Raw genomic sequence first — 17,142 nt, 5'->3', positions numbered from 1 at the left:
TATCACTAAAATAACCCATATCTTTAGGTTTGAGAGTACTGATATAGCATCCGTTTTTTTACTATTCTGAAACAGCTTGTCACCTATAAGGTTGTTAACGTTATCATCTGGCACATTACTGTAATTGGCATGTTTGTCTATGTGTTGTAGGTTTAACTTCCCAAATTAACTTCTGAATATTTTAATTATAATTTAAAATTACCTTTTTTGTGTTTGTTGGTATGCTTGTGTGTGGGTAAAAACCAAGCTACTGGAGTACAGATAAGCTTCTCCTGATTATCTTTTGTCTAGTTGAGGTTTGAAAACAGAAAACAATTTATTTCCCCTTCATTCATTGACATCTCATCCTGTGTTATTATTCATTGTTTTGTTATTATTGCTTCAATTATTATCCAGTGTTTTCCAGAAATAATGTATTTTTTTCAAAAGCATGTGTTTGATTACTAATTGTGGTTATGATGGGTTATTGACGCTACTTCCACATATATAATTTATTCTCATTATGTCACTTGCTTTTACATAGTTGCAAATGTATGTATACATTTATACTTATTTCATGGCTGTGTGAACAAAATTGCCCAAGAGTGTGGATACATATTCTTCTCACTTTTTCCTTCCAGCAATAGATCTGTTTTTCTCTACCTATAATTACACAATTCTATTACAGTTTCATTTACATTTCACAGTTGACTACGTTTTTCCTGAGGACAAAGTCCAGCTTTTAGAGAGTTGGTCCCTCTAGAGTACAGATCCGAGACTAAAGCTCCTAGGCAGTCATGCACTTCTGCACATCCCCAAAACTGTGTGAATCTCAGAAGCTTGGTGAATACTGGGGTCCAGAAATGACGTGGAACAACTCCTTAGTCTGTTGAAGTCCCTGATTCTAAGGCTAATGTCCACCTAAAGGAGACCATCACAATCAGGTTTCGGCTGCTATCTTGTTGTCTTCACTAGCCTTTTAAACAGGAACCACAGAATTTGTCTGGGAAATCTGTTACTAAGGCAGATTTCCTAGATCTCATCTAGCATACCAGGACTATGCTTTTAATCATACTTTTCTTACCTTCCAGTTTGCTTTAAGTCAAACTAGTCAGGAGCTTCCTACCACTCCGTATTGGTTTTGTACTACTGTTAAAAAAGGAATTGGAAGACTCATAGGTTAGGAGACGAAGCATTCCTGTAAGTCTTTTTTTTTTTTTTAAATTGAATGTAACAATTCAATGAACCAAAAAAATGAACAATAGAAATAGATCTCGAATCCAGAAAATGCTCCCTCTCCCCACAATGTATACATTCTTCCAGCTCAGTGCCATACTCCACAGGTTTCATTGTCACACTGCAGAGCAGAATGCTGTTCCTGGCCTCAGGAATTTCTTATTCCCTTCTGCACACTGGCATGGCTTTGTCATAGAATCATAGAACCATAGAATCATATAGGCTGGAAAAGACCCTTAAGATCATCAAGTCCAAATGGCAACCTAACACTGCCAAGTCCACCACTAAACCATGTCCCTAAGTGCCACATCTACACATCTTTTAAATACCTCCAGGGATGGTGGCTCAGCCACTTCCCTGGGCAGCCTGTTTCAAAGGCAGTTGTCAGTACTGAGAGAAGTTAGATGCTGCTCTGCTTCTTTTTTTTTGGATACCAGTGCCAAGTATCTTCTCAGGCTTGGCAGGGAGAAGGGTATGTGCAAAAGCAGAAATGTGACATGAAACCAGATACCCGGTGAGTATACACATTTCCAGAGATAAGTGGCTGATAAGTAGGGGCTGAGGGAGAGGAGGGAGTTTAGATTGCAGCGTCGAACGCATGCATCTGATATACATCTAAATTATCTCCTAAGTACTTTTTGAAATGTGACTTTATCATTTGCAGTGATCCTCTAACAGGTGAGGAATGAGCCTTTTAGTTTTAGTATTCCTTTATGGTGCAGTATGATATGCTGACGAAATTCTGAAGGAGGGGAGACATTCCATTCTTTCATTCCTACTTGCCAAAGATGTGCTGTTCACTGATTATTGGAGACAATGGGTAGAAACCTGAGCAGAGACACCTTTACAGTGAAATGCAAGGTACAATTCACTGTAGGTAAGTGAATTGTAGGTAAGTGTAGGAATTGTAAGAAGTGTAGGTAACTTCCGTTTTCAAAAGACAGTTCAGAAATTGCTAGTTCACTCTGCTGGATTTGTTAATCTCTGAGGGGTACAATACAATAAAGGTATGTTTATTGGATCACAGAAGATATGGCTCTGCTATAAGAAAAGTTTAGGTACAAAATAATAAATTTAGTTTATTCCATCATATTCTGTCTGTAATATTAATTGCAAAATTGAAGCAGTAGTAAGATTGTAAGACAAAATAAAAGTGGATATTTGGTTGTATTTACTAATAATTTTCTTCTAACTCCTTAATATCTTGGCTAATGTGAATGGCCTTTACCTAGCCTCTCTACTCAGCATTATGGCTGAAGAGCTACGCTTGTTATTAAACATGGTTATTTCCCCTTTTCACAAGGATATGTAACTAAACACATTGATCACCTCTTCCAGGATTTAGGCATTCAGACATCACATGATAATGGGAAGGAAAGCTTGAATTAGTTCTTCAATTCTCCTTTCCAAGATTGTCTTAACTTAGATTTTTCATTCTATTACCTGATTTGCACACTGCTTCTGTCTACTTGTCTGGGTTTTCCCTGCTCACTATCTCCTGAAGAAACTGTGATAAATTTTACCTAGGATATATAATGAAAATATTATTTGTACACTGTACAGTGTATACTATATTCAGTTTAAACTAGCCTTTCATGGTAAGCATTGCATAGAGTTCAAGCATAACACATTAATACAATAAACTTAGTTTGAGTGCTGGGATTTTTTTTTTGTTTGGTTTGGTTTTTAACCTGCATTACTTTCCTGTCCCCCATTAGTCATTTCAACTGTACAGAGTGTTCCTAAAGCAAGCTGTGAAAAACTTAAAGGATAAAGCTGAAAAGAAACAGCTACTTAATGTTTTCATTTCATATTTAAGTGGTGTTGCTCCTTTATTAAATTTTACATGGCACTTTATTTTTAATGGTACATTAATACAGTATTTGAGTAAAATATTCACCAAGGTATTGTTCACTGGTATTCACATTAATATCACATTAATTTATCATATTCAGTTGTTATAATAAATACTACATGAATAATTAATGATAGGGTGCTACAATAAATTGCTGACACTCTTTAATAAGCTGTTTCTTTTAAATAGTTTAGTTAGTATGCATTGCAAAATCATCAATTATAATTAATATACTTTGTCATGTTGTAGCATTGAGTTAATTTCCATCAAGATTGAAACATAAGTAGGAACCTTGTTAGCCTGAATAGCACTGGAGATTTCTGTGAGACCCTTGAGATCTAGCATTCATTGTTTTCTTTAAATTCTCTGTAGCATAAAATTTGAATTTGAGTTCACTAAGTCTGAAAATTGCTATTCATTTTTAGCTAGTGTTTAGGAGAAGAGAGCTCTCATTTAAAAGCTGCTCATGAGCAATAAATCTTATATAATATCAGTAGCTGAATCTCTGAATCTTCAGACAGTATCCAGGACCCACTGTATTTCGGAACTCTATATTTAAATGCTGTCACATTTAAATTGTTGAATCTTTAGGTTGTTTTCTATTTCATACAACATATTTAATAAAGTTATTTAATAGTTTTTTTATAATTTCTATTTATTTATCTTATAACATTGAATTTTTATAAATACAATAGAAAGGTGGTTTTTTAATCCCTGTTTTTCTTAACCCCTCATTTTTCTGTCAGTTTGACATAAAATTGAAGATTTCTTCGAGTTAGTGTTTGAGTCTTACTGTATATGAATCTTCAAAATATGGTGCTATATAGTAATGACAGGTTTGAGTTGTCTCTATTTCAAAACTTTAATATACAGGAAACACTAACAGATTTCAGCTAGTGCATAGTGGGCACTCTGACTCTATTTTCAAAATGAAAAAAAGGAGTGATTTGTATGAGACCTTAATCACCATATGTGAGACCTGGTATGAAATTTTAATCACCTATAGTCAGAAGGAATAATGATTGCCTCAGGTCACCCTTTTGCCTTATTTCTACATTTTAAGGTTGTGTATGCTAAGTATTTTTCTTGATAAGACAGATAATGTAGGGAAGTTTTTGTCATAGCTCATTATCAGATGATATTAGAAAGAGTAGACAAAAATCTTTAAAAAAAAATAAAAATAAATAAAAATGCCCTCACCTTGGATTCTGCCAATAATCCCCTGAGGCCAATCATAGGATTTGTTTTGAGAACCTGAGTAGTGTTTTATGTCAGTGGCATATGGATTGAAAACTAAGCTGTTAGTTTGAAAAGCTAAACTTTATCTGCTGTTTAGTCCTTCCTTTCCTACCCCATTATTCTTTGTAATGGAATGGTACAAAAAAGTATGGAATAAGAGGCTTGTTTTCAGCAAGGCATTTCAGTAAGGTTTTCAGTAAGGTGTTCTAACCTCATCATCACCATACAGGTTTTGCTTAAAGAATATTGAGAGAGGCTTACATGAACATGCTTTATTAGTGTGGTCCATAGCTGATGACCTTCCTTGACTTGAAATCTATCTTAGAGAAGCAAACAAGGCAGGAAAAAAGAGAATGGGAGAGAGAAAAAAAAAAGGGAAGGCCACTACTCAGGCACCAGCTTCTCTCCAGTAAAGGTAGTGGTGACAATGATGATCATCGTAATGACAAAAAAGCCAGCGTCTTCCTGCTTTCTCCCTAGTACACTTATATTTTTCATGCAGACCTTCTCAAGCTCCTCATTGGTAACTTATACTGTTAGCACTGAATGGAGCATGTGTAGGTCCTGCAGACTAAATGTTAATCAAGGTTTGTGCATGTATATTACTGTGTCATATTTATTGTGTATTAAATATAACTATTATCTGCTCATTATCTGCTAGGCTTTATTCCAATATGAAGTTACAGGCTAAAAGCCACCAGGTTTGGAGTGATGTGATCTTAGTGTAGACTTACAGGCTAAAAACTACAAGGCAAAAGAGTGAGAAGTGGGGTGAGAACAGTATGATTTAAAAATCAATGGCAGTCACTTTTTAGGAGAAACCCAGCATAACAGTGGTTCTGAATTCAGCATTGCCAGGTGAGAACAAGAGCACTTGTGGTACCAAAGTGAAGGCACTGCCAAGCAGCCTGGCAGTGTGTGGATGAAAGGTTACAAGCTCACAAGTGAACAGCTGGCTGCAGAATTGGAGATGAAGGACTGCTAACATTACAAAGATTAAGGCATTGTGCAACAGAGGTGCTGTGGAAATTCCACGTGCACCTTGCCTTGATGCAGCATTGCAGTTAACAGGAAGCTTCATCTTCTTGCACTGCATTTGAGTTTGTACATGAAGCTGTGCTTGAGTCCAGTCATGTATTGTGTCTGCCTTGCAGAAGTCATATGCTCAGCTTTAGAGACCCCGCAACCAATGACTGTGGAGAAACCCTAAGTTTTTGCTATTATGTGAAGACAGAGCATACAATGCTTGGTTCAGCTTTGTCCGTGATCCCCTTTGCTCTTGTTTTGCTGTTGCATGACCATCCTACTGGGTAACAATATTGTCTAACAGAAACATAAAGAATTATCAACTGTCTGAGCTCAGCTTCTTCTCATATTTTATGAACTGCTGCACAGTTGTGTAAATACAACAAAGATATTCTGCACTCAGTAGAGTGCTTTGTGGCAGAGAAGCTTTTAAACTGAATATGTACTACTTTTATTTGATCTCTGCTTTGGACATCTGCCTAAAATCCTGTCAAACCTTTTAGCAAGATGTATGGAAGAAAAATAATAAAGTAAACTTTTCCATTAAACAAACTTATCGTTACATTTTACATGAACTGTATTTCAAAGCATTTCAAGAATCCCTGAATTTTGTTTGTTTTGTAGAGTTTGTGTTCATATTCAGGAAGTGTTTGATGCTCTTCAAAAGATCTATCCTCTACAGTTTCCTTTTATCCAATTTCAAGTGGGACAATGAAAGAAGAAGGAAAAAGTTACTTATGTAAATAGAATTTAAGTGACTTTATTAAGCAAAAGAACAAAGAATGGAGTCAAGTATCTGTTCCAGACAGATTGCTCTCACTGCAAGGGAATAATAAAACACTTTGATAAGGTAGCATTTTCCAGTCTGCTGCAGTCCTCAGCAAGGTTATAACAGACAACTCAGAAACTGTGGTGAAAATAAGGCATATAGTTCCTCCTCTAAAACCTTTTATGTGTGGACATAGATAGTATACATTCAATAACAGTATACCTTTTGAATTCTAAGGTGGATACTTTTGATTTTATAATGAATAAATACAATTAACTTTAAAAAGCACACAAGATTCAAAAGTTGTAATAGAGAATTAGATTAATTTGCTTTTATCTGTTTTCCATCTTTTGAAATGTAGAGCCAGTACCATATAGATTATTTTTTTTTTTAAAGAAGATGAATTTAAGGGACCTTGTCTTTTGGATGATCTGGTTTAGCAGACTTCCATAGTTTGGCAGATTTAAGAAGTGAAGAATCTGAATTGGAACCATATAAGTAGCTGACATTTACAGAACAAATTTCATTTAGTACATGCTAGTTCAAGCTATGTAACAAGCCTTTTAGATGTGATGATAGTAACTTTTTTAAGCACCAACAACCAAACTATGCAGAAAGAGTTTGGGAGATGAGATTTTAGAGAAGTTATTCCTCATTTAGAAACAAAAGCATAAACATCTGTAGCACTATAAGCACATTTTTATTTAAACTAGCTACATTAAATTAGTATGCATTACAACTCAGTTACAACACAGTTTTGCTGCATGCATAAGGGTGTATTCTTAAAGACGGTCATTATCACTTGCTCCTCATCCTCAGCTAAAGATGCACAGCTATTCAATGAGGACATCAGAAAAGTATCCCCTGCTCTTAAGTTACAGATGCTTAAAATCTAATGTTTTATAATAGAAATAAAAATATGTTTTGGGTTTTTTGTCATGTCTGAATGGTTCTTTTGTAGTTCTCTTTCAAATTAGGGAACTAGATTAGCTAGGATGTTTTTAACATATGAGTGTTTAGTGCTATTGCAGTGCTTAGAATCTAATTCTTTTACAGTCTCAATAAACTTTCGTATTTAAATTATCATCACTCTTTATTTATAGTCCAATTACAATTAGTCAGACCCTTTTAATATGAAAGCAACCTCTTAATTTTATAGATCTTGTAAGAACACAGTAGGCGCTATTTCATGTTACTTCTGCAAGGATGTGCCCTTCTTTCTTTCTCCCTCAGACTCAAAACACTTGTGTTCAAGTTGCAACAATCCCCTATGCCCTTCCTAGAGCAAAAAGAAGTCTCTCCTATCCTTGCGAATGGAAGCTTTTTGTTATTTCTTATGACATCTAATGAATTATCAGACTTTTGCTTTCATTATATAAAATTCCCTACTAGTTTTCTTTATTTATTTGTCTATTTTTGCTCAAAACAGACTTTTGTACATATTCTCTGTTGAAAAATCTCTCGGATTTCCCATATTTGGGGTTTTGACACAAAATATATCTGAAATACCTGAGTAAATTGAGATAAATATTATGATAAAGTGACAACTGGATCTTTTCTGTTTAATCTAAAGAGTGGATTTAAGTGCCATTTTTACTATTGATAGTAAAAAATTGGAAACTTTGAATCAATTTATTTTGCATCTTGAAAAATCAAATAAATTACTACAGAAACAAAGGAAAGGTAGGAAAGGTAGGAAAGCAAAATAAAGAAGGGATCTGTATTACAACATAATACATATTTCAGTGCTATATCTTTTTATAGCAATTTTTAGGTATTATATCATATGCAAATTTTAAGTTCTTAAATCGTATCTACAGTAATACTATCATAGTAGTCTAAGCACATCACATAATTTGACAAAGAGCACTACGAAATATATTCCTTTTCTTTACAGCTACAGCTGGAGGAGGTAGTCCCGAAAATACTATTTACATAGAGCATGTTCTGTGGGTATGTTATAGTATACCTGTTCACTTAAATTAACACTGATTTTTCCAAGACAAGGTTGTGGATCAAAGTATGGAGACAGAATATCAACAGTAATTACTTTAAGATCAGTAAAGGTTACTTCTCATGGCAAATTCTGTACCTGTCAATGTTTGCATAATTTGAAGGTTTGTAGATGCTAATACTGATATAGTTGATTTTTATTGGAGGAAGAGTGCATATGGTTAAAATTAAGTTAATTATATTTATTCAATGAAAATACAAGCAGATATAAGATTTTTTTCCTCATGTAGGGGGCATGAAAAATCTTTTCTCTTTCATCTGTTTGGGCTGGGGAGGCAGATCATTATCCCAAGACGAGGGCAGGTCTCTGGAACTCGGAATCGGGAAGGCATTGAAGTAAAGTATTGGCATGAAAGAATAAAAGAAAGTCCTCTGTAGCCAAGAATTAGAGCTCTTTCAGGATCATATGATAAGATTTGTCTGCTTAAATTGAGATACTAAAATCAGTAGTTACGCATAGACCACATGTGCTAGATAAGGAATGTTGCATGACATCTTTCAAGGGTGATTGGCAGTTTTTTATTTTTTCAGTTACCATAGGTGAATAAGCCATATCACTTCCTTATGCAAAACTTCATGGCTTGATCTTTCATCAAGAATGTAAGAGATGTGGCTTCATTTCTTTTGTTTCTGTAAAAGAATTCTAAATTACATCTGATGCCTCTTAGCAGAATGATCTTGCCAATGTGGCTAAAGGCTGTTGGTTCATTTTGCATAAAGAATTAAAGATTAATTGGAGGTGATGAAAATGGAAGTGAACATGAATATATTTTTCCAGTCTAGTAGTTCAGTACTCACATGGTAACAATGAATGTTGATTCATGGGTTATTTCATAATTTTATTTCCCAACTGTTTAATGTATGAATTTCCTTGAAGAGGTGTTCCTCCTCCCCTGTTTAATGTCCTACCCATTATGCTAAAGAGGTTAGCCAACATTTGCTTGCTTTGTGACTAACTGATTTTCTAATCCCTTTATGTGAAGCAGAAGTCATAGGAGATGCATGTTTAAATCCCCAGAGGCAAAGTGAATTGAATTTAGGTGTCACACATTCTGGCTGCATGTGTTAATTACTGTATAAAAAAGCAGCAGCAGTATCAGCTATTGTAGATATTTTTAAAGAAAAAACCATGACATTTCCTATACTGCTGAGTAAAATATTAGGTCCTTGAAGGGGTGAGATGCCTTTGACTGCATAAGCTTTTCCTGCTGACAAGACCAGATTCCGTATTGCTGTTCGTGGCTGCTCTTTTGAGTTTCTAGTGCCTCATTATGTGTAGGGAGCTCATGCAGTTCTGGACTGCAGTGTGCAGGAACTGTTAGAAAAATACTCAACTGAAGGCCTTAGGGCATAAGGTCCTTTGTATATCTGGGCATTGATCACAAATGAAAGAGATTTCAGGCATTAGGACACCAGATCTGCAAAAGCTCTGATGGTCTGGAGAGAAAGGAATCTTTCCATGGATGGGGCCAACATTTCTCTGAAAAAGGGTCACCTAAATCTCCAGGACATGAAATTGGGGGAGCTAATTAAACACGGCCTTAACTTGATATCCGAACATTAGCAAAAAGTGGCAAGAAAACCTTAGCCTGAACTGTGACATGTTTTGTATAATTTTCCATGAGGGACAGAGGTTGACAAAGAAGGGCTTGCTTTCCTTTGGAAACCTCTTTCTGGGGGCTGTGTCAGTGATTTACCGACTGGCATGAGATGAGCTAGGAAATTTGACTGGTCAGAGGATGTGAGCAACCCTTTGTCGTGATAATGAAGGGAATCACAGGGCGTGATGAAACTGCATAGCTGTAAAATATTTGCAAGTTATTTGAGATGGGGTAGTATGCATTGAAAACAGAATATGGTTGTATGGGTTGGGTTGGAGGTGTATGAGTGCCAACTTGAGTTCGAAGAACTTTGCAATGTAATTGAATTTTAGTAAATAACTAATTGTTCATAGCAGAAAGCATGTCTGCTTCTTGCAGAATGTAGTATACTTTAGCAGACTAGTAATGGTATATTAATTTTAGTTTATAACTCTCATTATCCCTGATCTTATACGTCAGTACTTTTATTCACAGATTTAAATTGCCATGGTTTTGAACTTTGGAACACAGACTTATCTGAACAGGAAATTTGGCCAGTTCTAGATTAGGGAAAGCTCATTGTACACTTTTGCTATTCCTGCATATATCTTAGTGGTTTACGGTCAATCATTGAAACAAAATTTAGAATACTGTGTGAACATTATGTAAGACAAAATGTCTTTGCTTCCATAACGTTTTCCTATTTTTCTTCTCTTCAGCATTTTATTTCTGTATTTTCCAGTTTTTTGAAGGAGGTAGATAATAAGATACCAATGCAGCCTAAGGGAACACAGATATTTTTGCATGGATCTTAAGCTGGGCAAACACTTGTTTGCAGAAGGCATCTGTAGAGTACTGGTGTTGTAAACACAAGACATCGAGTAGTATGGGTCTAAACATGTCTGGCATTAATGTTGGCATTGCTTTGAATTACATTTTATAAACTCAATTAGTTCTACCTTCTTCCTAAAAATCAAAGACAAAAATAGCTATATATGAACATGTACAAACAAATATAGATATGTATATGTAACCATATGTAACATGTATCATGTATTTGACAGTTCCTTTACCAAAGAAGTATCAAAATAAAAATCTAGTTCATTTATCAGTCTGCTACAGTTCTTTGAAACATTTAGACAAAGTAAAGTGACTTCAAACATGTTAGAAATACATGGTGCATCCCACACTCCCCAAAAAAGGAAGAGTTCAGCTGTCTGAAGTTTAGTGGCAGCGGTTCTTATTGCCCAACACTCGTCTGCCTATTAAATATAATGCAGCTCAGGGCCTAAGTAAACTAAGGGAGGGGAAAACGTAAAACTCTACTTTAAAATAGCAAATGAACTCTAACTTATGAACTCTAACTAAATCAAAGATCCTGAGTCAGCTTATTGATTTCCTTCTTCACTTTGCCTAAGGAGAGCCCAAATGTAGAGTAGAAATAAGGCTCTGAATAAGACTGTGACTATCTAATTCCCCCCTTCCTTTCTTCCTCTCTTTCATCTTTCCTTCCCTCCTTCCCCCTTCCTTCCATCCCTCCCTGCCTCCCTCTCCTCCTCCTTCTTTCTCCCTTTTTTTCTTCAGTTTTATTGAAGGGAAGAAGTCTAAAATACAGAAAAATTCACTGGGTTTAGGCTTTTCAAAAGCAAGAAGCAAGTAAATTTGATGCGTCTGTCTCAGAAATGTAAATAAAAAATTTTTAGATTTTTTATTCGTAAATATAAAACATACATTTCTCCCTGAGTATGTTTAAATGAATTATTTTCTGATACATCTTTCTGGTCTATCTTTACACTATATTTTCAAAATGATTCTTTACATATATACTTGTTAAACTATACTCAGTTTTAGCTAAAATTCTAAACCCCATACACTTCCAAAAATGAATATTTTAATGTCCTATGAACCCTAAAAGTCTATTTAACATTTATAGAAAAAAGAGATTTTTTTTAAACCTATCACATCTTCAATCAAAAATATCTGTTGATTTACAATGTTACATTAATTTATTATTATTATAATTGTTATAACAGGTATTTACCAAACTCTGAATCAGGTCTTAATGATGTTTAGGTCAAAAACTGTATTTAACAGAGTATATTTTATCTTCATACTAAACAATGAAATATAAATACCAATCTCATCCACCTTAAAAAAAAAAGTAGATTAATATTAGTATGTTACTGTTACTGTGGGGTTTTAGAAGGTGTTTTTAGGCCATTTTTAAGCATTTGGAATATTTGTTTGAACAGTACACCAATATTATTTTCTATCTCTTTGGATGTTTTCATTTATGTGCTGAAATTTATATTGCACATTTGGAATAATTTTATTAGTCTTTTATTCAGAACACAAACTGAGCCCATGGGCTGGAACATACCACTCTTCCTATACTTTATTATTTTCTTTACTGGGGAGCAATGACAAAAATGTCTATTGAAAATGTCAATAAGTTCTTACTACAGATGGCTGTGAAAAAGACGTACTCTTCATCTGAAAAAGGGAGCTGTCTGCTTGACTCTGACTGATATTAATAAATGTTGATTTATTGTTTAGTTTTTTGGGTTTATTCCTGGTGGAGAAAAAAATACTTGAATGCTCTTGATTTATTGTCAGATTATTTTATCTCAGCAGCTTATTGTCTGCTTTTTCTAATACTTATTTGTAAAGCTGAACAGGGAAGTAAGTGAAATCAATGTTACATTTATTTGAAATGTTACCACAAATAACTATATTTCAACAAAACATCACATTTTTATAGAATCTGGATAACCTGCATTATATGTTAGTCTGATGGGAGGACCAAGGGATAAATTGGAGGTAAAGGGAATTACATAAAAGCACCTAAGTGCACATAATAAACATACCCAGTGAAATGCAGGAGATAGCAACTTTGGTATGGGTTCTAGGAGTTTGTCCTACAGATGAAATACGACAGAAACATACTTTTCCTAGATAGCCAGTTAGAGCTTTTATAGAGTCTAAATATTACTGCAAATAACCCATGTTTTCTTGAAATGGATAATTCACTTCTTTTTTTTTTAATGTGTCTGTTTTCTTTAGCTGAATGTGGAGCAACTGTCTCTGGAAATGAAGGAACATTGCTGTCTCCAAATTTTCCATCTAATTATGACAACAACCATGAATGTATCTACAAAATTGAAACAGAGGCTGGAAAAGGGATTCATCTTAGGGCCAGGAGCTTTCAGCTGCATGAGGGAGATATTGTTAAGGTAAAAAGAAAATAATTTCATTTTCTACCATGCTCAACATTCACATTGTAGGAACAACTCCACTTCTAACACCAATTATTTTTATTTTCATTTCACTTTCTCACACAAAATGAATAAATTCTATGTGGATAGCATCACTTCCTTTATACTAGATTCAATTATTTATACTAGATTCGAAGAAACTATAGGTGACATTAAGAGCTCAATTACACTTATAGTGGGTTAAAATCTAAAAAGAAAACCTAAAATGTGAACTTGGATTTTGAATACAGAAGTTTCTATATTACTTTCTGTTTGTGGTAATATTTATGAGTGTAGCATGATGATTACTTAATAAAGGACAGGTTTTATTTTTGGTACATTTTAGGTACATTTTTAGTTTCTTATTTTATTTTTCTTGCACAGAACTGTTTGGGGTTATTTGATTTTTGTGTTTTTTTCAAATTAATTAATTTGCTCATATTAACAGAAAGAAGGTACCTAACATATAGCTTTGTAATATTGACTAAAACCGTAATTACAGAAGATGGTTTTCATTCTTTATGTTGTAGCTAGCCTTTGAAACTTGGCCTAAATATATAGACTTTGAACATGTAATGTACTTTTCTACAGCATGGCCATAACCTGTCTTTTCTTAATAATGGCTGCTCCATTCTTGTATGTACTGAAAATCATGACATTCATCTGAAGTGTTGAGCATACATTAAATTACTTTTTCAAATTTATGTCTCTAAATTTTCAGAGTTAATTGATACTTCAAATCACCAGGTATTCGAAATTCAGTTAGCAACTTGCTGTCTGGGGATCTCACAGCAACCCATTTAACATGTTAGAAATTGCTGTCTACGTTTCTAACTTGATTTTACTATTTTTATTTGCACTGAATCCTTCCCACAAGGAGTTTAAAAGATATCTTTGTTATGGATCATATTTTGGTGGCCAAATTTTTATCCATTTTGTCATCTTAAGAGACTCTGTATGTAAATAAGTGTGACAATTCGACTTGAAGTTATACATTTCCTGCAAAGTACAAGGCTTTTAGAGATACGATAAAGGTGGGGAGAAAAAAAAAAAGAGTCCCCTTTAAGTATTTTTTTTTTAATATAGATATTCATATCTTTGTTGTAATACCTGTTCCTTTTAGCAAGTACAGACTGGATTAGACCATGAAATAAACAAAACATTAAGAATCCTCAGCAGTATTAGAAAGTTACAGCAAAGAAAGAACAGCATTTTCTCCATCTTTACCCACAAAATCATTGATAATAAACACCTCCATGCTTTTGTGGCCACCACGTATGAAACACTGCAAGACCTTGGCCTATGATTTTCCTTTAAAACCAAAGAGAATTGAGTAGGTGGGAAAAACATGTGGTATAAACATGTGGGAAAAACGTGGTATATTTTCCTTTACTCCCATCTTCCATGGTCTGACAGTGCAGATCCCCAAAAGTATTTTTGCTCTGAACAGATGCAGCAGACAAGGAAGAACTTAATTGCCCACTGAGCTGCTTGGATATGGTACATAAGTCTCCCAGAAGCTTTGCACGTATCAAGTTTATAAATAATTTAATAAACTACCTGAATAAAAAAAATCTTAGAAAGCCCTAAACAAACATTAAAGAAACTCAATTATCCTTCAGAACATTTCATAAGCAATGTCAAGCATACTTAGAGATATTCCCTGGAGATATAAGAAAGATTTGCCTGAGAGAAAGCTGTTCTGAGCAATCTGTTAGATACTTTCTTCTTTCATAGATCTGTTAGCACAATACTCCTGAGGATCCACGGGAAGCAAAGGCAAAATTGTGGTGATGTCTGTACTGTAAGGCCTGTTCTCTGGTTCTGAGGCAACTGGTATGGCACAACTTCCATTTATACAATCAAACCTTTTTCCCCCATAGCCTCTCCATAACCTGCATTTATAAAAATAAAGTCTGTTTCCTCTCCACTCCCATGCCAGGATGTCCTTGTACATATTTCCATTGGAATCAGCCCTTGATCTAGCCCTCAAATTTACCCAGGCATTGGTTGGAAGACTGCCAAAAGGAGCAGTCCAAAATCTTGACTGCAAATGTGCCGGAGGTTGAACAGAGTGTACAACTGAATGTTAATGTTTGGGGTTGTGTCCTAGCTTTGTTTCCTTTAGTGGCTAAAGTATCTCTAGTATTCAGGTTTTATAAAATTGTCCATGCAGCTTCTGATTTCTTTAGTTAATCTATAGGATATATTCTTCTAGACCGAAAAAAATGTTCTTTCCAGTCTTGCCATGCATCATGAGATGATACTGACTGCCTGCTTACCACTAAAAAGACACTTTGGGATGATTAAAGTCTGCTAGCTGAAAGCAGAGAATATTCCAGCAACCTATTGTAGGAAGCCAGCATGAAGAATTTTTGTTTTCCAAAACAATGCCAGTTATCTTAGAAACATAAGAGTTACGTTGCTGAGTTGAACCAAGTGGTCCGTCCAGCTCTGTATGCTTTCTCTGATAATATAGATAGATGGTTTTATTCAGGTAAAATATGCAAACTTGGCCACTGTCTGTGCTCCTTTGCCCTTATGCTCCCCCAACATCCACAGCTGTTGGGTGGAGTTAGACCACACTTTGCTGTCTCTTCCATCTCCTACTGACATGTTGTCTTTGAATTTTGGTAGTCCTTTAAATTTGTTGATACTACTAGAAACCTCTTCTATGACAACAAATCCTGGACGTTCACTATGTACTGTGTAAAGTAGTTTCTTTCATCTCTTTGAAATCAACATCATTAGTTGATTAATGAAACATCAAGTTTCATTAAGTACTCCTTTGCTCTAACAATACAGGATTTGATGAGTAGTTTTGCATTCATGTTCTCTAATTATGTAAACCTCAATCATACCCCTGCTCAGCCTTCTCCTGTCCACACTTAGTCTCTGCTTTGAAGGTAGATGTTCCTCAATCATTGCCTGTGTCTGCAGTTTCCACAGCTCCACTCTGCCCTTCTGCACATGCACAGACCAGAACTGTACAGAAGACTCAAGAAATGGATACTACAAAGCAGTACTATATACAGACGCAAAAGAGTATCCTCTATTTTGTTTTTAACCTTCTTCAGTCCTCTACAAACTCATATTTCAGTGCTACATCATCTTTAGGACTAATTGTCAATTTTGTTCATACACATGTGGAGTGATGTCTTCTCCTTCATACAGGGTCATACATTTGTCTTCTCCAATAATTTATCAGAGGTCACTATTGCATTCCTTTTCCATTTTATTTTTACATTTTTTCAAAGAAATTAGCCTTTTTAATATCAGTTAGGAAAAAGGGAAATATCCTATGGACTATACCACCTAATTTTTCAGCAAGAAGGATGAGTTCATTCTCAGCTAGCATAATATTTTAGTTTAGTTTAGTTTAGTTCCCTACAATGATTCAGAAATGTTCCTTAACTGTGGTTGCTTGCTTTGGTTGTAGCCTAGTTTAAGCAAATATATACTATATACTCTGTTCTTCCTCTTCCCTCTCCTGTCCTGTTTTGCATGGGAAGGAGATGTGAGCATGTGAGACAAATAAATTTTCATGTGCTCTGACCAGATCTACAATCTGAGCAGTTGGGAAATTAAGACACTCTCCGAAGGCTTACCTTTCCCACAGCTTTGGCAGGGCTGTGGACTTCTGAAGTTTGCTTTCTTTTCTATCTGTACCCTAAATATGAGCAAAATATGTTATAAACACCAGCCTTCTACCTTATGTCTGCACAGAAGAAAGCCCCAAGACTGCCTTGCGGGCAGCTTGCAAGGGATGCATTAAGGCTTAAGAATATTTATAAACCTTGTGCTGAAATATAGGGCATTTCCCCACCTCAGTATCTTACTCCGTTTTTAAAGAAAATATGTACATATGTAATGTTGCATTGGGTGCAGGTGCCCAGGCGCTGGCAGTGGGGGCTGCAGGGCGGCCTCTGTGAGGAGAGGCCGGGGCTGCCCCGTGCCGGACACAGCCGGTTCCAGCCAGCTCCAACTGACCCACCGCAGGGCACGGCTGAGCCCCACAGCCACGGCGGTGCTGCCTTGGAGAAAGTGTATTTGAGAAAAGGCAAAAAATGCTGTGCAGTAGTGTGCGAGAAAGAGGAGTGAGGAAAAAAAGCATGAGAAACAATCCTGATAATGCCAAGGTCAACCCCCCACAAATGTCTTACAAAGTATATAATATCACTATTTGTTTGA

At 35.3% G+C, this 17,142-nt stretch overlaps 1 protein-coding gene across 1 annotated transcript in view; it reads left to right on the top strand.

Annotated features, from left to right (window-relative positions):
• The window catches only part of CSMD1 (CUB and Sushi multiple domains 1), a 1,308,402-nt gene that overhangs the window by 1,013,487 nt on the left and 277,773 nt on the right, over window positions 1-17,142 (top strand). The window contains exon 22 of the mRNA XM_072855145.1: window positions 12,761-12,930. Within this exon, the coding sequence (XP_072711246.1) occupies window positions 12,761-12,930 (170 nt within the window). The remainder of the gene's footprint in view (window positions 1-12,760; window positions 12,931-17,142) is intronic.

This window comes from Ciconia boyciana, chromosome 3, assembly GCF_034638445.1.
Source record: "Ciconia boyciana chromosome 3, ASM3463844v1, whole genome shotgun sequence".
Lineage (NCBI taxonomy): Eukaryota > Metazoa > Chordata > Aves > Ciconiiformes > Ciconiidae > Ciconia > Ciconia boyciana.
Note: the sequence above shows the minus strand (reverse complement) of the source record. Positions and strands in the feature narration are given on the sequence as shown.